Raw genomic sequence first — 26,929 nt, 5'->3', positions numbered from 1 at the left:
ACACCAACATCTACTCCACCTCCTCCTCCCTCTTAGACTTAGAGCAGTTACCCTTGTTTGCTTACTGAAGTAAGCAAGTAGTGATGGCGGTAAGAGCAACTGCTTCTTGCTTTTGGTTCCAGTCCCAAAAGCAAGGGGCGAGTGAAGGTGAGTGAGAGGAGGGTTCCCTGTTTCTCTGGGTACTACAGCAGGGCTGCCCAGAGGAACAGAAAAAAGTGAGGAAGAGACCTCTACATGCTTGTTCTTCTGTTCTTTGTCACAAGGGAGAGTGTAGGCAAGGAGAGATGGTGTCGTGCTCTCCTCTGAGTAGCAGGCTGGGAGTACTTGGACTTTGTCTAGCCCCTTGGTGAGAAGGAGAGAGTGAGCATGCCAACATGAGAAGGAAGATGCTGCCTCTTTCTGGAGTGATTGCTGTCTGTCTCTCCTCATTCCCCTGGTTCATGAGGAGAACTGGGCCCTGCCACACCAAATGGCTCCCCCACTCTCTCTTTCTGGGCTTGCAAAGTGGACAGGATTGGGTCCTTGGGGCCACCCAGAGGTGAGTAATTAAGAGGAGAAGTCTGGCAACATGCTGACGACAGAACTCAGTGATTTGCCCAGAGAGCAAATAAGTTATGAAGCTGGTCTTAAACTGAAGCGTGGAATCATTGGCTCTGACAAATGTAGCATGGTTATATTTTTTGCAAGGGAGTGCCTTAACATGGCTTTGTTTTGTATGAACCACCTGTGAGGCAAAGCAAATGCCCTTCCCTCTTCAGGCCTGTATAAAGTGTAGAGTGTGGGAGTCTGTAACACTGTGGATTCTTGAGGTGTTCTGACACTTGTTGTTTCAGACAAATGGTCAGTCTTTGAACCAAGACTGGCCTCTATTAGTTTAAGGAGAGGTACAAATATAACTTCAGAACTGCTGCTGAAGCATAAATCCAGTTTGTGCTTGACTGAGAAATCTTCCTAGAGTGGGAAGCATGGAAGTTTCAAAGCTGATTTTGAATCGGGGCCCATCAGGAGTTTTGCACACATTTCTTTTGCAAGAAAACTTCAACAGATTCAAATTCAACATTTTTTTTCTTATTAAAGCAGAAATAATTAGGTGCTCTCTACACCACTTTCTGTCCATGACACTTTTGCACTGGGTGGTTACGCTGCATATGGGTCCAACAGCTACATGAAACCACAGGGTCTTTGGGGATTATGCACTGTGAAGTTTTATGTAGTGTTGGTAGATTTAGAAACATGGATACTGACCTTACGTGCATTTTTCAGTTCTGTTCTTTGGAGTAAAACTTAACCTGCACTTTTTATTTTAGAATACAGATTATTTTGATTGATGCAACACTGATAAGCCAACATGCCGGAAAATCCTGCAGCAGGTTGGTATCTTCAAAAAGATTTGTTTGGTCTATTAATCAAATATTAAGCAGAATTTTTTTAATGTGCAATTTTGGGGGGGTCCAAACAGATAAGCAGCAGGTGCTGCGAATTTTAGAGCGACTACAAATGAAGCTACATGAGAGAGGAGACACTTCCCAGAGTGATAACTTGACGTTTTTATACAATACACTCAAGAATCCCTTATTCAATCAGATTCTGACTCTTCAGCATTCAATCAAGCAACTGAAGGAACAAGTAAGTTACACAACAATTTTTTTTCACAGTTACTGGCTTTATTCGCAGCATTGCTGAACCATTTGTTGGTGCTGTTGCCTTTCATTGAGCTTTTTCTACTGCTTGTGAATTTGGCTTCCGAGCAGCGACTGGTGTAGGAAAAAAAGTGCTGGACTGGATGGACTATGAGCAGGGCTTTTCTTATATTCAACCCCTGCTAATTGGGTAAGAGGCACTTTTTCAAGTGGATGCTCCTTTTTTTAGCAGGGAGAGAGTAACTGGCCCACCTCACCCCAGCACTGTCTGTTCTAGTGGCTGTCTGCTGGTGTTCTTTTGCATCTTTTTAGATTGTGAGCCCTTTTGGGACAGGGAGCCATTTAGTTATTTGATTTTTCTCTGTATACCGCTTTGTGAACTTTTAGTTGAAAAGTGGTATATAAATACTGTTGTTAATAATAATAATAATAATATTCTGTGTTTGCTGCCTGGTTGGTGAGTGAGTGGGTAGACTTTGCTTGGTTTTTTTTGCTACTAAATGGCATTATTTGCGTCACTAGGGTTTGTGTCATCCAGTGTGGGAGGCCAGTGCGTCACCCCCATGATGGACCTTCCATGCAGTGGGCAGGGGAATGACCCAGATAGTGGGTGTGGTGATGTACCACTGCCCTCCCTGCTGGTTTTTTTGACTATACTTTTTGATAGAACATAGATATTTCAACGTAGTCTTTTTATTGCCTTCTGTAAATTCCACATCAAATGGTATATAACTTGATGGATTTATTCCTACAATTGTGAATTTTAGCTATTTTGGTCGCAAGTGTTGTCACCCCCTTTGTGTGTCACCTGGTGCGGTCCGCATGCCCCCTAGCGACACTACTACTTCCATCTTGACCTAGTCTGGAGGTTGAAGAAAGCAACAAAATGTTGAAATATGAACCATTTAAAGTTTAGCCTCCTTACATGTCACTAACGCTCATGATGCACAACATCAAATGTTGTTATAAGAGGAATCCAAAATAATCAGTGTACTACAACTTGTTAGTCTGCAAATGTAAATTATCCCATTAGGACCACAGACCAAGACTAGCGTCAGAAAGTGGCCTGGCATAAGCCTAGGAAACAGATGTCCTCATTCTGCTAGGCTTATGCCAGGAAACTGAAGTTAAAACTTCAGCATATTAAACTGGAGTGTGCTGAAGTTAAAAATAACTACCTCCTCCATCTTGCCCAAAAAAATAGAAGCCAGATTCAGTTCCTGGCATCTCCTGGTAAGGCTGGGATAAAACTCTGTCTGAAAACTGGAGAGTTGCTATTGTACACAATACTCTGTCAGATGGACCCATGATCTGACTTGGAATAGGGTAGCTTCAAAGATTCAGACACTGTTGATGGCCAATAACTCTGTGTTGAGAGTTTTGTTTGAGTTGTGGTTTGTTTTGGTTTTGGTGCACAATAACTTTAAGATTTTCTAACATTTTGCCGTTCTTGCAAGCAAAGGTCCTGCAGAGAAGAGGGTCCAACTTCTCTAATAACACAGGTCTGCAAAAAAAATTTTTTGGACAGCTGTTCTGGTTTTGTTGACTGATTCTTATGTTTTTTGGTGCACTGAATCCAAAAACGATAGCAGTTTTGTCCTGGGACGTCAGGTTTTCGAACAAATGGATGGTCATCGTTTTAAAAAATCTCTTAACGCAAATATTTTATTTACATGAAAAATATTAACTCATTTGCCCAGGTGACAACAAAATTAACACCACACTCAAGTAGATTGCTTGTGAAATCGTCTTTTTTTAAACTCTAAACTTCTTTTTGAGCTTTTCCTCTTGTAGGTGGCTTCCGGAAGATCCCTATACAACATCCAGCAGTAGTCAGCCATCATCGTAACACTCCATTTCCCTTGATACCTTCTTTCCATTTCTTTTATATCTTGAGGGAAACGTTCTCCCTGCTCTTCACTCACTGCTCCCAAATTTTCAGGAAAATAGTCAAGGTGTGAGTTGAGAAAATGGACTTTTAAGCTCATGGAGCAACCAAGCTTGTGGAACACTTTCAACATTGTTTCCACCATTTCCTTGTAATTTGGGTCCTTTTGGTTTCCCAAAATGTTATTTATGACCACAGTAAAGGCATCCCATGCTTCTTTTTGAGTTGGAGTCATTGAACTGATGAAGTCTTTGTCGGATATGAGTTTTCTAATATCTGGGCCAACAAAAAAACCCTCTTTCAGTTTTGCCTCCGTTAAACCTGGAAACTTGGATCCCAAGTACTTGAAGCATTCGCTATCTTTGGGAAGTGCCTTAACAAATTGCTTCATTAATCCTAATTTTATATGGAGTGGTGGTAATAAAACCTTCTCAGGGGGTACCAATGTATTTCTGAGAACATTCTTTTCACCAACAACTAGACTTCTTGGTGGCCAATTTTTTTGCTTCCAGTGATTTTGTCGGTCTCTACTGTACCATAAACATAGAAAACAAGGGTATTTGGTGTACCCAGCCTGTTGTCCCAGCAGCATACACAATACTTTTAAATCCCCACATACCAACCAGTTTTGGTTTTGATAACCCACTTTCTTGAGTACCAACTCCAAGTTCTCATAAGTCTCCTTCAAGTACACCAAATGAGCAACAGGAACGGACGCATAACGGCCACCATTGTGAAGTAAAACTGCTTTTAAGCTTCTTTTGGAAGAGTCAATGAAAAGCCTCCATTCAGAAGAATCATATTGAATGTGGAACTGAGCCATCAATCCCTCTAAATCAGAGCAAAACACCAAATTGCCCTCATGAAAAAAGTAAGACAGAAAGTCTTTTTCCTGATGTCTGTACCATGCAAAAGATGTACCTTCCATCAACAAATTTTTGCTTTTACATGTATTTTCATGTTTTTGGGAGCACTGGCAGTGAAAATAAATTTGTTTTTCCATGTTCAGTTTTTTTTCCCCAAGTATGATGAATTTGAAATTTAGCAATTTCCAGCTACCTGTTTGACCAAGGCACATTTCGATTGTGAAAAAAACCTGACGTCCCAGGAAAAAACGGAGGTCATTTTCGAATTCAGCGCACCAAAAAACATAAGAATCAGATAAAATTATGAAAACAGCTTTTTGGTTGCAGACCTGTGTAATCTACTTCCCCTTCCCTTAAGCACTTTTTCTGCGCATGTTACCAATTCAACTCAAGCCATGTTAGATATGCCTGTAAATATGGAATGTGATCCAGTGGGTGGGTTTTTTATGTAGTTGCGCAGGGGGTACAAAATAGAGTAGAACCATGGCAGTGGAGTTTGGAGGGCGGGGGGCTTTTGAATTTTTCCCATGTTGTAGGTTTGTTTGTAAAACTCATTTGGTGTTTTCTTAAACAGAGAATATAAAACAGAATTAGAGATATACTGTATAGGGAAAACTACAGAAAGGAACATATACATAATTTTTTTTAAAGTGTGCATAGATTTTAAGTGAAGAATACAATTCTTTTTGCAGCTTGATTTTCACTGATTAGTCTTTCTCTAGTTTGACACTTCCATATTTGACTGCTTACAAGGTAAATAATAAACCCTTAGTGCAGTAGTTCCTAAACTTTTTAGAGGCCCTAGAGGCTGCTGCCTAATTTATAAATGCCAAGGGATGTGGCTGCAATGATTGGGCAGCATTGCTTCCCCCCCCCCCCAAGTAGCAACTTGTTTAAACCTTGATGCACACAGCCTAATCTGCCCTCTCAGTTTCACAAATTGGGTCATCACCTTCTGGTGGGTCCCAGACCCACTGTTTGGGAACTGCTACCTTCATTGCAGTTCTGATGCTATTGGCTTGTTCTGCTACCAGCTAACTTACAAAAGTATTCTGCAAAGTAATGGCAACTTTCAATTTATAGCATGGGCTACCGTGTTTTTATTGTTTGCTGAAACATTCATTGCCATTGATTATTTTGTATTTTTTTTAAATATTAGCATGGTATTATGGAACTATCTTGCCTTGCTGTCCACAGCTCATTTGCATGCCTCCAGATCGTTCAGTGGATTTTGACTTTACAAGGAGAGGTTTTTTGGTGTTTGATGCTGACCACCATCCTCCTGCTAATGGGAACCTTTATGTGACTCATAATGGTAGTCATCAGATTCCTCCCCTGATTCCAAACTTTGGAATGGATGAGTTTCAATCAGTAATCCACAGGATGGCAAAGGTACAAGCACAGCACAATTCCTCTTAATGTCAAATTTCTGGATGCTAATCTTACTTTTCTTTAGTAAAGTGTAGGAATGTACATCTTTTAAAGTATCTAACAGCCCAATCCTAAGCTTCCCTGGAGCTTATTGGTACAGTGACACCAAAATGGCTGCCACTGTATCCTGTGAGGCCAGGGAAGCTGCTGGAGGTCTCCTTGGGGTAAGACAGCAGTTTCCAAACTCTCTGGGAGTCTAGGAACCGCTGTAAGTTTTTGTGGAGAACTGACAAAGCAGCGATGCAATTACCATACTCTTGACACTGCTGGGGGCAAAAGTTTGTTGTTAAGCTCACCTGTCAGTACACTGGCCTGGAGAATCTGGGGAGACTGCAGATCTTTCTACAGGGCTCCCAGTGCTTTTAAATTGCTGAAAATGGTGACAAATAGCCACTTCTGATATTTGCAGTTTCTATGCAGCTTCTAAATGCCGAGGAATCCTCCAAGAGAAATTTTGGGCCCCACTGATTCTAAAACCTAAACTTCCAAAGACATTTTCTCAGACCTTTCCTTTGTGTCCTTCCCTTAGATTTATGTATATTAACACTATTAGGGTGCAATCCTATCCTGTGCTGGAACAGGCAAGCCAGGAGGCTTGCACTGTATCCAGCGCAGAATAGTGGCCATAAGTGGCTCAACCAGAGGCAAGGGGAAACTTTTCCCCTTACCATTGGGTAAGGGCCGCTGGCCCCTATGGGTCTCTTCGGACTTGCGCCACCTCTTGAGTAGCTTGGAGCTGCTCCATTCTCCCCAGGAACAGGGTTTGGGATCCGGCATAACTGTGGCGCAAGGGATCCGGCTCAAGGGACTTGTGTTGGCCCAAGGGCACTTTTGAATTGCACCCTTACTTGTTCTGCCTCTCTTTTTTTTCCCCCAGCCATCTCTGCTCGTTATGCTCCCAACCTTTTTTCCCATTCTTAGCATGCTGCACACAGGCCCTTCTGAAGTGTCTGCATGAAGAAAAAGCTGACCACTGTCTTATAGTCACAGAAGCTGGATTATAAATTTCCTGTTGCCAATAGTTTTGTTCCCTAAGTAGCTGAGATTTTATGCCATTTAGCTGACTTGGCCAGATGGTGCTGGTGGCATCCCAGCCACAGGCATAACGTTACAATAGATAAATTGATAGACAAGAAAGGGACAGAAAATACGACGTATCATCAGGTAAAGTAGCTTCCTGGCACCACGTACGTAGTTGTATGTACAATGTCACATGCTACTGATAAAAATGTGGTAACTAATCACCTGATTCAAATTGGGGCTCTGCTTCTGAGACTGCAAAAGATCCTAAAAACTTTCCAGCTTTTTGCTTCATAAAAGTATAAGTGAATTGGGCCCTGCATGTTTAAGAGATTCCTTTCTCATTTACATTATTGTGATTTTTTTCCCCCCCAAGGCTGATTGAAAGTATTCTCCTGACTGCTACCCACAGTCTATTCAAATGTGTATAAAAAGTGCCCTTGGAGGCCCTGCATTCTGTGTGGCATGACATAATGAAAGGAAAGCAATTTCGCAATGTTTGAAGAGAACAGAAAGAACTATTTGTAATACTCATCCTTTTGTTCCATATTAGGGGAGGCAAATAGAATATATAGATATAGAGAAACCATTGAATGGAGGCCTTGGATTTAGTGTGGTTGCCTTTAAAAACCAAAGTGTTGGTGAAGATGGTATCTTTGTGAAGGAAGTTCAACCAGGAAGTATAGCAGCGAGGTGAGATTTTCCTTTTATATTAATTACCAAGGCTCATGAAAACACTATCTATTGAAGACGGGATATGAGATTGTATAATGCGGTTGGAAATTGTCAAATGATGAATTCTAGGACCACAAAGTTGCAAGACTGCCTTGTTACTAGTCTCCTTGTTGTAAGGCAGGACCATCCATCCAACAGCCTATTACAGATCAGCTAATGCAATCAGCATGCCATAGTGGGCTAATTGTGAATAACATGTGGTTTCTGATGGTGAAAGTAAATGAGATTATAATATCACTTAGCAGTAGCTTTAACACTCAGATGGTCTCATAATGCCACAATACTGTCAGGTGTTACATAGGCCTGAAAAATTGTGGGTCAGAAAAACATTTCTTCCAAAATTTCTGGTGACTTTATATGAATTTGGGGTGCCGATTCCAAAACTGACATCACGTTTGCCCTATCACATCTAATGTTGGAGATATGGCATAGCCTCATTAGTGAACAGTTCAAGTAGCTTCCTCATGAGGAAGCCTATGCCATATCTCCAACACTAGATGTGATAGGGTAAACCTGATGCCATTTTTGGAATTGGCACCCCAAATATACCCAGGAATAGGTCTAACTTTAAGTCAGCAAAATGTATGTTGGCCTGTGTTATTAGTTCCGTGTTTCTAGTGGATCACTGTGTTTTGCTAAGACCATCTTAGTGACTTTATGACCACAGTGAGATGTCAACCAGCAATGTCTGCTGATACTTCTGTCTAAAACACTGCCACAGCCAACACCATGTGCTACAAGAGAAAGCTATTCCCTACACTTGGTGGGGTTGACCTTTTGTCATTTTTTTCTTTGAAAACTGGTGATTGTGCAACCCTTCTTAAAATAACTTTTGTGTTTTATCTAAGGGATCAAAGATTAAGAGAAAATGACCATATACTGGCCATTAATCATACTCTGTTGGATCAGAACATTTCCCATCAGCAGGCAATTGTATTGCTCCAGCAGGCCACAGGTTGCTTACGTTTGGTTGTGGCCAGGGAGCCAACCCAAAGAAGCAGCATGACCTCATCTACTTTTAGTGATATTAGTTCACCTGAAATGGTAAGATGGTAACCTTGTCTACCAAATCGAATTCTGAAATGTAACAGCTTAAGATGGTGTCTGTCATGCTGACACTGTGTTATTTCACCCTAATTATTTTCTCTATCATAGTATTAGTATTAATATTATCATAATGTCTGATAATACATAGATCAAGCTGAACGTTCAATAAAGGCATATTCCCAGATGCATGCATTGATTGCAACATTCATGAAACTGCCTTATGCATTCTTATCACAAGAGCAGTTTAAAGAGTGAAGCAACTGACCATATGTAAACCTGTACTCTTAGTCATCAGGGCTTATTTTCCTGCACTTGAGTCATCTTTCATTATATATGTTATATAATACACACCATATGAATTATATATGTTACATGATGTCATTATACACATTGCATAATATATTTGTGAGTAAATATGCTAGTAACTTGTTGGGTTCTAACATGACTTGAGCCTTCCTCTGTGCATTCTTTTTTGCCTGAATTCATTATCATAGCAAACCTGCCAGTTTCTCAAACATATTGATTCTTATCCTGGGTGGATGTAGGATTGGATCAAAGGAGAATATATTTGAGGAGCAAAAATGGCAACCAATTAGAATAAAATAAAATGGGGCAGGACAGGTTGGTTCTCTGTTTTGTGCCACAGTCAATGTATTCTCTGAGGGAGGTATTGTGGAGAAGAACATAAAACTTTCCATGGCTTGTCCGTGTTCTTGTTGAGAATTCTGTTTCACAGTTTGTAGGCAACCGGTTTCTAATGGTTGGTTCCGCAGTTTCAGTTCTAAGAACTCTGAGAGAGCCTGTGTGGCCAGTGCTGAGCACATTCTGTACAGAAGCTTTCACATTTTTATACAAGATGAATGAACCTGTGCATCTCACATTCACCAAACCTTGACCCGTTTTCCTCACAAGCGAACTTTTGACTCTTCATTAATTTGCTTTTTGAAAATATGTCCCCCTTTCTGTTCCTTATGGTGCTTGCTCACCTTATGAGCAAGACTCCTCCCACATTTTTACTCATTGTTAGCTGGCCTGGCCAGTGGCATAGCAAATGATCGTGTAGCCTGGTGCCAAGCTCAAAATGATGCCCCAGAAGTGATGTCACTCCTGGGCTTTTAAAAAAGTGAAAATCGGGGGAAGACCTGCCTCCTCCCCCCAGAAGCTCACCACCCACTTGCTCTGCTGCCTCCCCCATGCCAGTGGCATAGCTGAGGCATCTGTCTACTACCTGGGGTCTCATAGGTCAGTTTTGAGTTAAGAAAACCCATTTTTTGGTTCCATAAGGCAGTTGTGTTTTCATTTTGTGGTTAACTGGACATAACTTTCAGTAGAATACAGATATTCCAATGCAGTTTGTTTCATTGCATTCTGCATTAAATTACCTTCTCAATGCCTAACATGATGGTATTATTTGTACATACCAATTTTTTCACAATTTTGGCCACTAGTGTCAAACTCAGCTTGTTGCCCCCCTAAAGCATGTTGCCCAGTGCAACTGCTACCCCCTGCACCCCATTAGCTATGCCATTGGACCTGGCAGACCCACAGGCAAAAACCAAGTAACCAATACTGGCCAGTGGATATCTGGACAATGGTGGCCTGTATTTTGCAGTACCCTTGCATCTTTCAGCTGCTATAGGGAAAAAAAATCTAACTTCACAGTTAACCAAAAAATGCTAAAAGAACCAGATAATAAATATTTATATTGAAACAAATATTACCTGAACTCTATATTTAGTATGTTCCTGCTCAGTTTCATATATTGATTCGCTTTGTATGTATTTTGAAAATATTTTTGGAGGCTTCTAAGTCATTGAATCAAGTGCCTTCATTGGTCCTGACTATCTTATCTTTAATGATCAAGTTAATTTATGTGGATAATTTTGAAGGATTGCTTTCAATTGGAGTCTTAAATTACTTAATTTCTTTTTATGAGTACGTTAAACTCAGTGAAACTTGAAGTTAAGTGGATAATCAATACTGGTTATTGCTCTGAGAAATTTAAAGAATTAAATTTTTAACTGTTTTTTTTTTATTATTTTTGTTAAAGAACCTGTTCTGAACAGACTAACAAATTAGCACACAAATTCTTCTACATAGAGTTTTTAGATTTCCTTTACGAGCAACTGGACCTTGTCAGGAATACTCTGTGTGTGTGTGTGTGTGTGTGTGTGTGTGTGAGAGAGAGAGAGAGAGAGAGAGAGAGAATTTAAAAAAGAGTACTTTGTGTGCTTATATGTCCTCTAGTCACTAAAGGTGTGAACTTGGGTCCTTTGTTTCAGTTATTTCCCCCCCCCCCCAATTGGGAAAAGGTCATGACAGGTTTTGTATGATACAGTATTTATCCTTGCTTTTCATTGGGGAATGATCTGATCAGTTGGTGGCATGTATTTTAAGGAAAGTGACTCTTCAGGGTTCTTAGTACTTACAGAAGTATAATGGTAAATTAACTTTCATCTTTTACCTTTTTCAGATCAATTGGGGCCATATTGAAGATGTTGAGCTTATTAATGATGGCTCAGGATTAGGTTTTGGAATTGTAGGAGGAAAATCAATTGGTGTTGTAGTAAGGACTATTGTTCCTGGAGGACTAGCTGATAAGGTAATTTGTTATACTGTGTGGGTTGTGTGGGGTGTGTGTTTGTTTTTTTTAAACTCCATGAATATCTTTTTGGAAATTCTACAGTAGGCTAAAGTACTACTATCTCAGAACAATGGAGGGCAAATGAGCATCTCTGGAGGTCCATGGACTGCTTCTCCAGGTCTTGGTCTGCTTGTTATTGTATGATAATGTGCATGTCTTTTTTTTTTTTTTTTTATAACAGTGGGGAAGAAGGGAAGTTGGGAAGAAAGTGAAGAGGTGACTCATGCTCACATCTGTCCTCTCTGTAGCCATGACCTGCTGGGTTAGCTGGTTAGGTCAAATCCCAGCAATACTGATCACTCCATTGTGATGAGATGAAATGTTCTTATCACAGTTTTCCTTTCTGCATACCATTTCCATTGTCATGAAATGACCAAATGGCATGGCTACAATCCACTCCCTCATTTTTGGCATGTGCTACTTGCAAGCCTAGTGATGGAGGAAGCATCTGGATCAAAGGGAGGTTAACTGGGGGAGACCCTATTATGCACCGCCAATGCATTTATGCAAGGCATTAGCATTTGCACATAGTGCTTTTTAAATGCTTCACATAAATTATCTTGATGTTGTCCTTGCATCAACTCTATAAAGCAAGTAAGTATAATTATATCCACATTGCAGCTGGGGAGCTGAGACAGAGAGGGACTGGCTTGTGTAGGCCACTTAGTGAGCTCATGGCAGAAGAGATTCAAACCAGAGGAGATTTGATTTGCAGCTCCCTCTCTTAGCCACTGTGCTGTAACAGTTCTTACAAGTGTCTCTGGTGCATCCCGGGTTGGGCTCTCTGGGGGCATGCAGATATAGGAAGCTTTGAGTGACGACTTGACAGAAGCATGAAGTTGTCCTGTGTATATATTAATGATCAATTTACTAGGTATACAAGTAGATGAAAGGTTAGGTGAAGAGAACTGTCAGCACTGTACATGCTCAGTTAATTACTTCTCAAGTATGCCTTGGCTCTTAGCAGCAAGGTAAGTATTAAAAATAAGTGCACCATCTGGAATTGATATTTAGTAATGTCCTGGAGAGTTGAAACAGACACAGGTTGCTAAATTAAATTATGTATTATTAGTGTCATAGACTTATTTTTGTTGACCATCTTGTAGGAATAAATGTATCAACATAATTGCTGTCCATAGAAAGCATAAGAACATTCCACTTGTTGAAAATTGTGACTTTACCCTGAGTCTTTACAAAAAGTCTTCTCATGAAAATGATGAACCTCTTTGCTTATCTGTCTGCTAATTGGCACAAAAGGAGGATGGGACAACTTTCACAATTTGGTGTTTCAGTGCAAGTTTGAGAACAGCAAGTTAAAGAAAACTGCTGCCACTAACCTTGTCAATACAAAAAGAGCTCAGTTTCACTTTATTAATATAGACAGAACAGACAGATTATTGGATGTGTTCCAGTTCAGAATATAAATGAAATCAAGATTGAAAAAAATAAAATTAAAAAATTTGGCTGTTACTGTCTCCTCTACATAACTGTCTGAGATAATGAATTGAAACACCTGTTTTGCTGTAAGGAACAAAATGTTTTGGCATCCAATATCACGTCTTAATTTACAACAGTCTTGAGTGACTAAGAATGGAGGTACAGTACGAAAAGAAGAGTCATAACATTAAATTTGGTAAGAAAAATACGAATGACTACCAGAGTTGGCATGTGCCATATATTGGGAGATTTACCTGAACAAATAGTTGCTTGGTCTAGTTGTGTGAGCAGTATAACATCAGAGGAGCTACTCATGGAAGATCACAACTGCTTACATCAGTGATAACACTTTTCTGCTTGTTTTGCGCATCTAACTCACAAAGTAGTTGCTGAAATCTTGTGTGAATGGCTTTTCCAGTGTCCTGCCAGTAATATGAGTAGTTTTTTTTCAGGTCTTACCTGTTCTCATATCTGCATTGGGTCTGAATTATGATCCTAAAGAAGTAAAACTTGTGAGGGAAAAGCACGTTTAGACAAATTCTCAGTGTCGGTGATAGTTGCATATTGGGGATGTTAGTTGGAAGAATTGTTTTCACATACAGACATCCCCCCAATATCTGCGGTTCTCTGCACCCATTACTTATCTAATTTCCTTTACTGTGGCACCAAGCACTGTTGTTACTTCCTTTGCAGCCTGTTATGGAATGCTAGAAGAGCTTCCTATTAACATTCTTAGTCTCCCTCCTCTAGCATTTTGGCTGTTTGCTTCTTGCGTTCCATAACAGGCTGCAAAGGAAGTGACAGAAGTGCTTGGCGCCACATTATGTATAGGGATTCCTTTTATCTGTGGTTTCAGTGTCTGCAGGGGGCCAGGAACCTCCTATGCAGAAATAGTGACTGATGGATTGCGTAGCAGCTTTTACCGCTGTTTTAAAAAAATTATGCTTCATATTGAATCTCTTTCAAAATAACTCTTCATGCTATGTTGTTTAATTCAAAGTTGTATGATTGTTTAATTTCTGGTGTTGTAGAATTCTCTCTGAGTTGTTAAAATTAACTTGGTAAAACGATATTTGGTTTTTGAAGGATGGTAGACTCAGAACTGGTGATCACATCTTGGAAATTGGAGGGACTAATGTTCAGGGAATGAGTACAGAACAGGTTGCTCAAGTTCTGAGAAACTGTGGAAACCATGTCAGGATGGTTGTTGCAAGAGATCCAAGGTGTGAAATAACTGTGACACCACCAACCCCTGTGGCCCAACCTGTCAGCATGTTGTCGCCTTTTCAAGACAGAACATTTGGTACAGTGAGTATCTTAATACTTAACAATTCTGTCATTAATTGCACCTCAAAGAAAGTAAGACAGTTGAGGAATTCATAGATGTGGTAACACTGATATGTGTGTTTGTGTGTATTAATGTTTAAAATGGGATTACAGTAAACATTCCAGTCCAAAAGATACTCTCCAGAATTCAGGTACATTTTTGGCCTCCTGCTATTGCAGCCTTACATTCTTTACTTTTTGGCAGCTGATCTCTTCATTTTATTTCCTTGTTGAAGGATTTCCTATAAACGTGATTCATGGCCATATGCTCACCTTCTTGACTGCACAGTGTGGGAGGAAGTGGTGCTAGATTTAGGCATAAACAAAACTACAGTGTACAAAACAAAGCTACAGTGTAGGTCCTTCCCATCCACCAGCGCCTAAAATAAAATCAATTCTAAATTTTTGTTTGGGGGTGCTTTTAAAATTTGATGTGTGCTGAAATATATGCACATGTACACACACTGGTCCTCATCCCTGGAGGATCAGTTTCCGGACACCCCCCCCCCCCATGGATACTGAAATCTGTGGATATTGAAATCCATAGAGGGACCCCTCATAGGATCTCTGAAGTGCCTTCCGGTCGCATCCAGAAGAAGTGCCTTCCAGTTGTGTCCAGAGGTGTTCTGAGGCCTCATGCGGCCTCTTTGGACCTGAGAGACCCTCCTAAATGTGTTAGAAAGGCACTTCTGGTTGCATTCAGGAGGTCAGGTGAGGACCTCCAGCATGTGTCTGGCACCCATGCTGAGTTCAATCCGTGAGTCTGAACCCATGGATAAAAAGGCCCCACCTGTGTGTTTGTGTGGACTTTTAATAAACAGCTTGTGCAGCAAATTTTGATGCAATTTTTTTAACAAGGTGCCTCCAAGCTTCCTATAGCTTAAGGCAGTGGTTCCCAAACTTTTTCAGCTTGTGGCTTCCTTAACCTACTGGGCCATTGTCCATGATTCCTCTTTAGGGCTGCAATCCTATACATTGTATAGGGCAGCAGGTTTTTTTATGAGGATTTCGCTGCTCCCCTTGTTGTTTTCCAGGGCTCCCCAAGGAGCCACAGCTCACAATTTGAGAACTATTGGCTTAGGGCCTCACCAAGTCTAAATCCAGCACTGGGTGGAATTGTTGGATTTACTTGACGTATAGTATATTCATCACTTCTCTCTATTGGGAAAAATCCTGAACTGATAATTGAGCCTATCTTTATTTTTAAATATTTGGATTTGCAGCCTATTCACAAAGGTTTGAATCAGATAACAAAATGTGTTTTTAAAAAAAGATATTGAAAAAACCCTTGTCCAATTAAAGTGAAAGAAATCTATTTACTATTAAAATAACCTTCCAAAATTGTTTAATCCCAACCACCAAAGATAGTCCAAATGAAAGTCTCCTACATTGCTTGTTAAACTTTTTTTATTTAGAAGTCCATCCATCAGTTGTTTACAACTTGACACTGGTATATTTTTCTGTTTAAAGTTTCAAGGCAAATAAATGGATGGTCTAATGGATATCTTTGTAGTCTACACTAATACATTTGCTGCTAAAAATAAATCTTAAAAATCTCTTGTTCTAATGTGTTTTGTTGTGGTCGTATTAAAGTGTCTTTGTTTAAACAAAAGCTTTCTCAGTTTTGAGTAATTAAAATCAACAAATGCTACTCAAAGTATGCAGGAGGTCTTGAGATGTAAGCAAAGCTGTGCCTGTACTCCATCTGTTGCTACTGTGCTTTTTAGACTGGAGGTATGGAACATTTTCAGAGATTTCTACCTCTTATGTCGTAATGTGGTTCATCTGCTTAATCTGTCTTTCTTTCTTGAATGACTACATGAAAGGGTTTGCACTTGGGTCTTTGAAATGACTACTGTTCCAAGTGTGGCCAGGACAAATGCTATCTTTTGGAGACTTATAGTCCAACCCTATCTCCTGCCATCCCAGACCATACAGTGCCACCAATAGATTATGCACTGCATGCTTTGGGTGGGGGCACAGGACGGGATGGGGATATGATGATGACCAGACAGCCCCGGAAAGATAAGTAAAAAACATTTTTACTTCTCTGTAGGCCATCTGGTCTCAAGTGGGTCTCCTTGGATCTATGCCAACTCTTTTGCTAGTATAAGTCCAAGTGGACTCCTGAGGATGGGTATGGGAAGGGAAGATAGAATCGCAGGCATTGCACAACTGTGGCCAAGGTTCTCCCCCTTCCCAAACTGCAAACTGTATTGAGTGATGAGCTATGGGAGTTGTTGGCAGAAACAGAAGAATTGTTTTAATGAAAATGTTTAAGATAAGTAAGCTTTAGATAAACTGTGTAGTTTTTTTTCCCCCTAGGAAAATGAAATTTGCGAGGTTCAGCTTGTAAAAAAGGATGGCCAAAGCCTGGGTATAACAATTGTTGGCTATTCTGGAGTTTCTGATGGAGGTGAGCTATACATTGATGGATCGATGGAGAAGGGAAACTGTTGGATAATTTGACACATAACTTGTTTAGAGTAGAATAAATTGTTTTTGAAGAACATTTCACTCTGTGCCAAAAGTTGCATACATGGGCAATTCAAATGACCTTCCTGACTTTCTTTTAAAACAAGATTACCTTTTCTCTGTTTTGTTCATCTATGCGATTATCTGAGCTTTGACTATACCAAAATGTGGCATGCTGCTTGCTTTTTTAAAAAAAGCCCCCCCCCCCCAATTTCCATTTTTGCCCCATTTCTTTGTGGCAGAAATGAAGAATGTTCTATCTCAACTTTGTGTGTGGGATTTTCAGTTCTGACAAAAAATTTTCCCATGTCATCGTACTTATTACAATCATCTTCTTAAAATTGTGCTCTTTGAAATATGATGGAAGAAGCTGAGAATCCATAGAGTTTCAAAATTATATGTAAATAGCTATTTATGAACAAGTGTACAAAATGAAAACTTAAGCATTGTATTGTGTGTGTTTCATTCATGGAAAAAGTTCCATTTGTGCAAGGTGGGGGAGGATAATCCCTCCCTCCCTGCCCCCTTAGCCTATCTCGTCTTCCTTCTGCAGCCCCCTGCTCCCCCTGAAAATTTGTTCCAGAGGGTTGGGAAATACTTGGATATTTGGGATCTGCAGAGGTAAGGGGAGATTATGCCAGGAACTGCTGTCAATTTTTGGCGCCTCTTTTGCAAATGGAGGAGGCACTTAAGATATAACCCAGAGTTCTGCAGCATTTTAAAGATTTAAGGCCATAATTGTAAATGGCCATATTGTGCACGGAAGAAAAGTGCATGAGTAGTTGAGGTGCTGAAAGCTTTTTATTGCAGCAAAATATTTGGCAGAATGGGCACACCGTTTTTTAATTATCCCTCCTAAACTAGTAAAAGCATTTTACTTAATAAAAATATTATGCATCTGAAAGAAAAATGCATCATGCAACATTAAATGTTGATTATAAGAATGTGGGTAGGGCTTTGATTGTTATAATCTAAACAGACACATGGCAAGGAAACACTTCGTTAAAATCTCGGTTGGAAAAGACACAAATTGAAAGAGATTGGATCAGAAAGCTATTGGGAGGCAATGACTTCCAAAAATGAGACAACTGATGTAATCATTGGATCAACAAATGCTTGGCACCAGATGAACATAAGGCTAGAACAAGAATGTCAAACAGAAGTCCTGCTAGCCAGATAGGCCTGCAGAAGATCTTTATCTGGCCCCCATGATATTGGGGCCCTCCCAGTGCCACCTTTGAGTAGCACCGCTTCTGTCAAGGTTCTGGGAGGGAGAGACGGAAGGAGACCTCAGAAGGCAAGGAATTCTGTGGGGGAAGGGACAAAGAGAGATGACGGAGAGAGAGAGAGAGATGCTGCTAAGGTGCTGGAAGAGTCCAAATATCATGTGGGTCACCCTTTCAGCAGCACTGCTCCTGCCAAGGCATTGCTTTGCTCTTAGCTGTTGAGCTGTGAAGTGCTTCCTCAGCAGAAGTGGCACTGCTGAAAGCATGTCCTGCATGCTAATTGAGCTGTCCCATATCTTGAAAATGTGATCAAGATTTGTATATTTTCTCTCCTGTTAATGCAACTATTTAGTTCCTACTTGAGAACAAAGTGCCTCTTTCTGACCATCATCGGTTTAAAAATGTCACTTCCTGCTTAATGATGTCACTTCTAACACTCATGAGGTGCCATGAATACTATTGGCCCACCATATGAAACAAATTTCACACCCCTGCTCTAGAAGGAATATATAGAAAGGAAAGCTAAGTAGGAGCAATATACAGGTAGGGCCTCCATATCCGCAAATTCTGAATCCACAGTCTGGTTCAACGTGAGTCCCTCTGCATTGAGCCAGACTCTTGACTCCACCTGAACTCTCCGCAGGTGACAGGAGTTGTGCTCTGGTTGCCTCTAGGGGGCTTTCAAAAGCCTGCAGAGGCTGCACATGTCTGCCTGTGGCCTCTGCGGGCGTCAGAATGGCTCACAAAGGCAAAAAACCCAACACTTTCAGTTTACCGAGGGAAACCAGAAGTGACGTTCTTATACCATTTAAGGCATTCCGAGGCCCAGGGAAGCCTGCAGCCTATGTGGGCTTCAGAAAGCCTTCTGGAAGCAACCAGAGTACAACTCCGATCACCTTCATAGGGTTCAGGTGGCCAGAGTCTGGCTCAATGTAGGTTCCTGCTCAACGTGGCTTCCAGCTCTGGTCCCCTTTGGAGGGCTTAACAGGCCAAAAATCACGGATTTGCTTATCCACAATGTTTGGTATCCAAGGGGAGGGTCCAGGAATGGATCCCCCTGGATACCGAGGCCCCACCTGTATAGTGCAAGTTTTTAGAAATAAGAAATAATTAGTGCGAGGAGAAACCTAATTGAATTCACTAGCAATAAAGATGAGATGAATAACTGAGCGAAGAATAGATACCTGTGATTTTATATTGGCTTAAAGGATGATCAGCAAAAAGGGTGTTGCTTAATTGAGCCTACATAAAATAAAACAAGTGTTTTAACAGGATCTTCTCAGGGGAAAAGAAGAAATATTGCAGAAATAATAATAAGCCCTTTTCCTGCTTATGCAGTTGTCTCAGCTTATAGAACTACAGTTTATTGTGGCATAAACTTCACTACATCAGCAAAGAGGTGGCATAGAAAGAATAGTTATTTCACTCTTTCTGGAAGCAGTGCAAAATATGAGTTTTCTAAATGTATGATAAACTAAGTGGTGTTATTTCTTTTTACTTAAAGTGGAATCTTCAGGAATCTTTGTCAAAAATGTAATACCGGGAAGTGCTGCGGAACAGAGTGGTCAGATAAAAGTTGATGACAAAATTATTGCTGTAAGTGAATCTTGGTTGGAGTCTGAGATTTTGCATTGCCCAACACCACTACTATAGCTTTAAAATGTTCAGGACTGAAAGAATTTTCTCTTTACTTTATTCATATGGGAGCTATGTGGGCTCCCCGCAAATGGACAACTGAATCAGAACTATTATGCAGACTCGGTACACCTTTTGGTGGTGCTTTTTCACAGGTGAAATAGTGCTGGGTTGGCAAGAACTGGATATTTCAAGCTACTTATATTTCAGTTTGCATATAGATACCTGGAACTTAACCTATGCTCTCACAGGGGATTTAGTGCCCCATCCTAACCTGTTTTTCAGTGCCGATGCAGCCACAGTGCAGCTCTGAGGTAAGAGAACAAATGTACCCTTATTTTGAGGAGGCCCCCATGACTGCCCCCACCACCGCTACAGGATGCAGCACACACCCCATTAGCATGGCTGCATCAATGCTGTAAAATTGGATAGGATTGGGCCTTTAGTATTTATGAATCCTTTCTTTCAGGTGGAATCTTATTTCAAAAGCATAGTCTTTCCTCCCATATGGTCACATTGTTCGTATGTGATTCCTTGTGGTTGGGGGATGTACAGGTCCAGCCTACATATACACGGATTTTTTATACATGGATTTGACTCAACACGAATGGCCCCTGCAAATGAGAAGGAATGTGCTGATCCCTGGAGAAGGGAAAAAATGCATCCCTTTAAAATCAGTTTAAAAAACTGAACAGTCCTTTAACAATAGCGTCCTTAAGGAGAGAGAGAGAGGGCAGCTGGCTGACAATCCATCAATCCTCCTCTCTCCAGCAGCCCCTCCCTTCCCCCTGAGCACATTTGCATTGGTGAAAGGAGGGGCTGAGTGAAGCGGTTGGAGGAGGACTGATTGATGGATTGTCTTCTTAATGATTCTTATCTTAGAGTCAAAAGGTCAGCAAGGCTATTTTTAAATCACTATAGTGCGTTTTTTGCCATCCATGTGAGTGCTTGGAAGGGAACCCTTGCGAATAATTAGTCTCAATCTGTATAATAGAAGAACAGCCCAGATGCCTGCAGGTGCAAATGAAGGGTGCTTGTTACCACAGCTTATCCCTGTTGAAAGTAATGATGTGAGAAGGATCCAATACTGGCTCTTTCTATACCTTTTGCTAAGAACATGAGTTACAGATTGCAAGGAGTATCCTACACATGTGTCCTCCTCTCCCCTGCAGTTTTAGTCCCAGCTAAAAATACCTAGCTAGATTGATTACCTTGCTAATGAGATTAGCTTCCTGGGTGACCTTGGACCAGTCACTTTCTCTCAGCCTCACCTACCTCACAGGGTTGTTGTGAGGACAAGAAAGAGGGGAGGAGCAGCTGTGTAAACCGCCCTGAGCTCTTTGGAGGAAGGGCGGTATAAAAATGTGAAAAATAAAATAAAAATAATTATGAAAAGCATAGCTAAAACTGATTATTGTTGAATAATTGACATCCTGTTTTACCTGGGCTTCCAAGGGTTTGTGGATGTGTCTTTAGGAATTGAGAGTTGCATAGCTGGTGTTCTTGTCCATGCAGCCTAAATCGTTATATGATTTTATATGCATTAGGTTGATGGGATTAACATTCAGAATTATACCAACCAAGAAGTAGTGGAAGCACTACGGAACACAGGACCTGTTGTACGCCTGACTTTGCTGCGAAAGAAACCATTATATGCTTCTTTTTCTTCAGAAAGAGGCTTAGATAGAGGTAAAGGTCTTCTTTCTGTGCTATAAATGCATGCTAGACTTGTTGAGGCCAACCAACTTGAGGCTGGTTTCAGAAAGCACATAGCTCATTTGTACTTGAGGTTCCTATGAAGTTTCACTTGTTTGCAAGGTCACTTTCATAATCTGGATTGGTTAATCTCACAGAATCGGTTAGTCCTGGTTCCATTCTGAAAACTGCAAACATACTTTAGAGAATGTTTTGGAGGATTAATAGCTAAATTCTAACCAAAGGAAGTTTAAATGTGTCCATGTAGTGAACTTGGAAAGGATAGCTGTATTTCTCCACTCTCTTGAGTACATTCTAAAATTCTCTATATGGAGCTGCTCTTGGGAAAGTGCAGCTAGTGCAGACTGTGGCAGCCTAGTAAAATGGCCATACTACTCAGTCCATACTACATCTGTGTGTTGGAGCTTTATGCTGTAGTGCAATATGGCCTTGGGCTATACTAGCATACAATATTGTGAAGTATGCTTCTGCATTGTGTCTTCAGTTCTTTTTCCAAGGCAGGAGGTTTTAAAAACCTTGATATCTAAATGGAAGCAAGGGCCCAGCATTCTAGAATATAAGAACTTATTTTCTCACTTCCTGTGATTGCATCACTGACTGGAAGCTTTTGGAACCCTTACAGTGCAGTCCAGTGTGCTAACTTTGTCTCCAACTGGCACTGTGGGGACTGAAATTAACTTGGATAATGAGAGTGGAGAGAACCAAGAGCAGAAGGACAACTCTGAAAATGAAAGAGAACAAAAACTACATACAGTTGGTAAGTCAGACATTTGAAAAGACAGTTTTGCCACATTATAACAATACGTAAACATTTTTCCTCCAGTAAGATTTTGCTGCATGCGGTTGGGTATCAGAGGATTTCTAAACCATCAGATGAATTAAATTCTGATAGTGTCACTCTTGAACAGCTTCTCATTGGTATTAGAGGAGAGTTGAGTATGTAGAAGTTGCCACATGACCTACTTTTTTTAGTTTGTGCTGAGTTTATGGATATGCCACCTGGTGTCCTTTTGGGCCATGAATTCCCCATTGTATTTTTTAAATGAGTCTCTAGTCCATGTAAATCCAGAGACAGGAAGGGGGAAAATGAACAAACTGTATTCATCCTAATCATTGAATGAGAAATAAACCAGCTCTCACCATCCATTGTTCTAGCCTGTAAAGAAAGTCACAGCTGGGATTGAGGTAGGAGAAGCAGTGGCTATCTGGCTGCTTGCCTCTTGCATGAGTATGAAGAACCCATTATCTGAAGAAGTGACTTTCTGACTTATTTTGAAGCCTTTTTTTTTTGTCCCCCCCAGGGTTGGGAGCAATAGCTGCTGATAGAATACAATGTAGAAATCCAGGATTTCTGGATTGAGCAGCAGCATATCAATCCAGAAATAAATAGGTGGCAGCAATGACAGGAGTTCATGTTCAGTCTAACTCAGGGATGTCAAACATAAGGCCAGCTGGCTGGCTGTGGCCCCTGGAAGCCATTTCTCCAGCCCCCATTATAATTGGGCTTTCCCAATGTGATAATTGGGCTCAATTATCAAAAATCTTGAAATTTTGAACAAGATTTGCACACTATCTCTTCTGTCATTTGCAGCTATGAGTTCCTTTGTGAAAACAAAGTGCTTATTTCTGGTCATCATTATTTCCAGCCCTCAGCAGGCACCATGAATGTCTTTGACCTACCATCTGAAACAAGTTTGACTCCCCTGGTCTAACTAATGCACAGAAGTTGAATTTAAGACTATTTAGACAAGCAGATTGTTTGCTTTGTCATGGCTGGTGATGGCTTGGTTTGCATAGGCATTAAGGAGTGTGTGTGTGTTTGGTCTTTGGTTAAATCATCATGAGAGATGCACAGTTGTTCCTCACAGTCTGTATGTGCTTATGCCTCTCTTCCACTCTGATTCTTTGCTTATACCTGTCAGTTGACATCACAAGTTTTGTGAAGATCACATTGGTGAGGAAACTGTTGTATGGATGTATTTCTTAAGGTGCACAACTTGGATCTTGCGTCAGACACTTCAAACCTGCTTTTGAAACAGGTGCTGTATCTTTGGAGGCATGGCAAGGAGAGAAACCCACTAACTGGATGCCTCCCACCTGCAGATAATCTGTAGCTATGGCTTAATGCCTGGAGCAAGGATGGTGGAGCAGAGTGCCTGGAGTGGGATGGTGTCAGAACTCTGAACAATCCACACTGATTGTATGGTTAACTCTAGCCACTGAACATCTCTTTTCCATAAGCTGGCGAGAGAGATCAGAATATATGTCAATGTTTATTTTATGCAACTGGGATGTTGTCTGTAATAAGACTTCTGCGTGTGTAGGCAGTGGACTACTACATGGCAGAGAGTGCCAGTCTGTACTTTTAATTATGTATTTCAGTGCCAAGTTGCATCTCTAACCTTTTAGTTCATCAAACGCGCTATACTTCAGTTCTAGCAATGCTGACTTTCCTGTTTCAAACTGCAACTGACAAGGTGTGATGATATTGAGTAATGTTGGTTTTCATCATATGTGGGCACTCATAGACTAAATAGGAATGATTTAAAAGCAAAATAAGTCATCTGTAACATGCCAGTTCTACATCTGTAGACTTGTCATTAGTTAAATTCAATTTTATTACAGAAAAGATTTTTTAAAAGAGCTTATAGAATACTGTAACGTGTTTTCACACTGGTAAATATATTCACCTACCATTCTTGCTTGAGAGTTAAAAGCAGTTATTTCATTTTAAAGGTAGTTGATACTAAAACACTGTCTGTAAAAGTTCACCCTGGAATGGACTTTAATGGCCAAATTAAATTCCAAAAATAGATATTGATATTGGAAATACTGACAGGCACTTAATTATAATAGCACTAAAGTAAAACACTACTAATTTAATGCCCTGTCCAAAGTCTAGAAACAACTTTCAAACTTAATGTAAAAAGTATGTTTTATAAAATATGTAGCTTCTCGTTAGTGCTAATTGAGCTAAATTTTCATTAAAACTCGTGTTTCTTGAAGAAACTTGGAGCAGTGATATGTGCTAGCAGCTGCAACCATGTGAAGTAGTGGTACTATCAATGAAATGTAGATGATGGACACAAAGTGTGCCTGGGGACCTTAACTGCATCCTAGTAATCTAGGGCAGTGGTTCCCAAAGTCCTCCTTTAGAAGAGGGAATTACTTGAGTCTTTGCGGGGGCAGGGGGACTGCAGCAACACTAACCCCAGGATCCCATTGAGTCTGGGTAAAGGGAGAGTTTCTGACTTACCTTAAGCCAGTGACGGGCTCTGGGGTGTGTGTGGAAAGCCTCGTGGACACCTCCACAGGGATCCCCAAACCTCAAAAATAAAAAAAATCACGATCAGAAACCACTTCTGCTTTTGCAGTAAGGGTCCACAGCTGAGTGCTTCCTGGCTGGTGGGTCACAACCCACCAGTTTGGGAACCACTGATATAAGGAGACCTGAATCCTGGTGTAATGCAGTGGCTAGAGCAGACATTTTCAACTTTTTTCAGCTCATGTCACACTGACAAGGCACTAAAGTTGTCAAGGCACACTACTAGTTTTTAATTACGTTATTATGTTACAATTAATTTAATATTTAAATTATTAAATATTAAATTAAATTTAATTAATATAGCTAATACATTGCGGGCACAAGCCTAACCAGGTCTACTCAGAAGTAAGTCCTATTTTGTTCAATGGAGCTTACTCTCAGGAAAGTTTGGTTAGGATTGCAGCCTTAGATCATTACAAGACAATTGAAGAAATTCACAAGAAGCTTGGAGAGGGAAGTATATGTGGTTTCTGGAATTACATGATCACATTGTTATCAATTGATATGCTAGGAAGTGGCAAAGAGAGGTGAGACTGAGCACCTATTGGGGAAATGTGGGGTGAGGAGATGTGACTGAAACAAGTGAAGGATTCACTGGGTTGTGGGGAGAGAGAGAGAAAGAGAGAGAAAGAGAGAATGTGAGGCAACTGATTCTGGACTTTGAAAGGTGGGGAAGAGGGAGGGGAGGGGCAGTCAGAGAGGGGTTAACTGCAGTTATGATGGGGAATGTGTGTGCAAGGTGGGAGGAGGTGGAGGGGAGAAGGAAAAAGCATCATTTGCCTGCTCATGTATTCAATGAAAGAGTGCAACCAAGCCTCTGTACATCTACTCAGAAGTGACCCCCATTATAGTCAATGGGGCTTAGGATAGTAAGGATAGGATTGTGGCCCACCGCCCTTACTGCCAAAGCCTTGCCAGTGGAGACAGTGCAGGCAGGGTCACTTTGGGGCATTGCAGGTAAGGAAAAGGGTCTCTTAAGGAACCTTTTCCAGCCAACTGCTTCTGGCTCCATACCTGCTTCCCACATTCTGGCTTGCTGCTCGCTCTCACTCCCTCCATGCTCCTGCTGCTGGCAGCTCTTCCAGACTTTGCTGGCTGCCCAATCAGTGCTTGGGGCAGGCACCAGCAACAGCAGGAGTTTCAAAGCCCCTTTGCGGGCTACCCCTTTTTCTCCTGCTGCCGCGTGAGGCTCCGAGCAGCTGCTTCTCCTACACACGCAGCTGCTGCTGCCTGACTCCTTGGCCCCGCGGCACACCTGAGGCAGCCTCGCGGCACACCTGTGTGCCACGGCACAGCGGTTGAAAACTGCTGGGCTAGAGGGTTAGGTTTAACTGGAAAAAGTTCAGTTCTTCTCTCAGAGCCAGTTCACACACTGTGGCAGCAAGTGTGTTTGCAAGGTTTACTCCAATGTTTCTTGGAGTACATCAAGAAGGAAGTTGAAGCATCTCTCTCTAAATGCTTTGATATTTGGATGTGTGCTGAGGGCCTGGTATGTGTCTGATGTTTTGAAAAGGTGTTTTTTTGCTGTAATATTTCATGCATTCCACAGGGAATGCTGGTGTAAACTTGCCTGTAAAATATAAATTGACTCTTGCCATGAAGCTTAATAGATGGCCTTGAGCAGTCGGTGTCTTAAAAAACCCTGTTCTGAGCACCTTGGAGAAAGAAGAGGATACAAATGGAGAAGTTGGAAGAGTCTATCTTGTCAATGCCTATTTAAAGAGAAGCCAAGCCATACATAATTTGAGCTCTAAATATATATTTCTTCACATTTAAGAGACTTGGCCGTTTGGCCAAGTGAGCATGCCAACCTTTCCCGACCTCTGCCCTGCCTGCTTACACAGCCCAAATGAGGCCACTATAAGATGGGGAGCAGTACTTTTAGTTCTGCATTGTATTGTGCACATTTCATGAAAAACGGCATATAAATATTTTCAATAAATAAATGTTAGTACTACCATAAAAGAGTATTTTTTTTAAATTTCTGGATATTCTAGCAATGCAGATTTCAGGAAAAAGTGAAGAGAAATCTTAGCTGATCTGCAAATTCAGAAGCCTCTCATGTTACACGTCTCATGTGTTATAGTCATCCTTAGTCTGCAGCATTTCAGAGTTCTGTGGATTATTGCATGATTAAATGCATCCCTCCCCATGGAAAGAGCTCCTTGATTATGAAACACTAGACAGAATTGTTGTAGCATCAGCACCTTTTGCCGTGAGGTAGTTCTTAAAGCACAGAAAATTTGGTGTTTGTGTATCTGGTTTTTTGTGTGTGTTTTTTTAAAAACATGAGACAGTATTAAAACATGTAGCGCCTGTACCAGGGTTTCAGACTTGTTTCATTTAGTGGGCCGAATAGCATTTATGGTGCCTGTTGAGGATCGGAAGTGACATCATTAAGTAGGAAGTGATACCATCAATGGCCAGCACTTTGTTGTCAAGTAGGAACTTAGCAGCTGCAAATGACAGAAAAGAAAATATGCAAATCTTGATTATATTTTCAAGATATGGGAAGCAG

General features: G+C 40.9%; 1 protein-coding gene across 1 annotated transcript in view; it reads left to right on the top strand.

Annotated features, from left to right (window-relative positions):
• The first annotated feature begins 1,348 nt into the window (after positions 1 to 1,348).
• PATJ (PATJ crumbs cell polarity complex component) overlaps positions 1,349 to 26,929 on the top strand; it is a 177,228-nt gene continuing 151,647 nt past the window's right edge. The window contains exons 1-11 of the mRNA XM_066624595.1: positions 1,349 to 1,370; positions 1,460 to 1,626; positions 5,592 to 5,786; positions 7,399 to 7,538; positions 8,429 to 8,624; positions 11,101 to 11,229; positions 13,795 to 14,016; positions 16,360 to 16,450; positions 19,240 to 19,331; positions 20,918 to 21,059; positions 21,709 to 21,843. Coding sequence (XP_066480692.1) covers positions 1,349 to 1,370; positions 1,460 to 1,626; positions 5,592 to 5,786; positions 7,399 to 7,538; positions 8,429 to 8,624; positions 11,101 to 11,229; positions 13,795 to 14,016; positions 16,360 to 16,450; positions 19,240 to 19,331; positions 20,918 to 21,059; positions 21,709 to 21,843 — 1,531 coding nt within the window. The remainder of the gene's footprint in view (positions 1,371 to 1,459; positions 1,627 to 5,591; positions 5,787 to 7,398; positions 7,539 to 8,428; positions 8,625 to 11,100; positions 11,230 to 13,794; positions 14,017 to 16,359; positions 16,451 to 19,239; positions 19,332 to 20,917; positions 21,060 to 21,708; positions 21,844 to 26,929) is intronic.

Source organism: Tiliqua scincoides, chromosome 4 (assembly GCF_035046505.1).
Source record: "Tiliqua scincoides isolate rTilSci1 chromosome 4, rTilSci1.hap2, whole genome shotgun sequence".
In the NCBI taxonomy this organism is placed as follows: domain Eukaryota; kingdom Metazoa; phylum Chordata; class Lepidosauria; order Squamata; family Scincidae; genus Tiliqua; species Tiliqua scincoides.
This window is presented reverse-complemented; position numbering and strand designations above follow the sequence as displayed.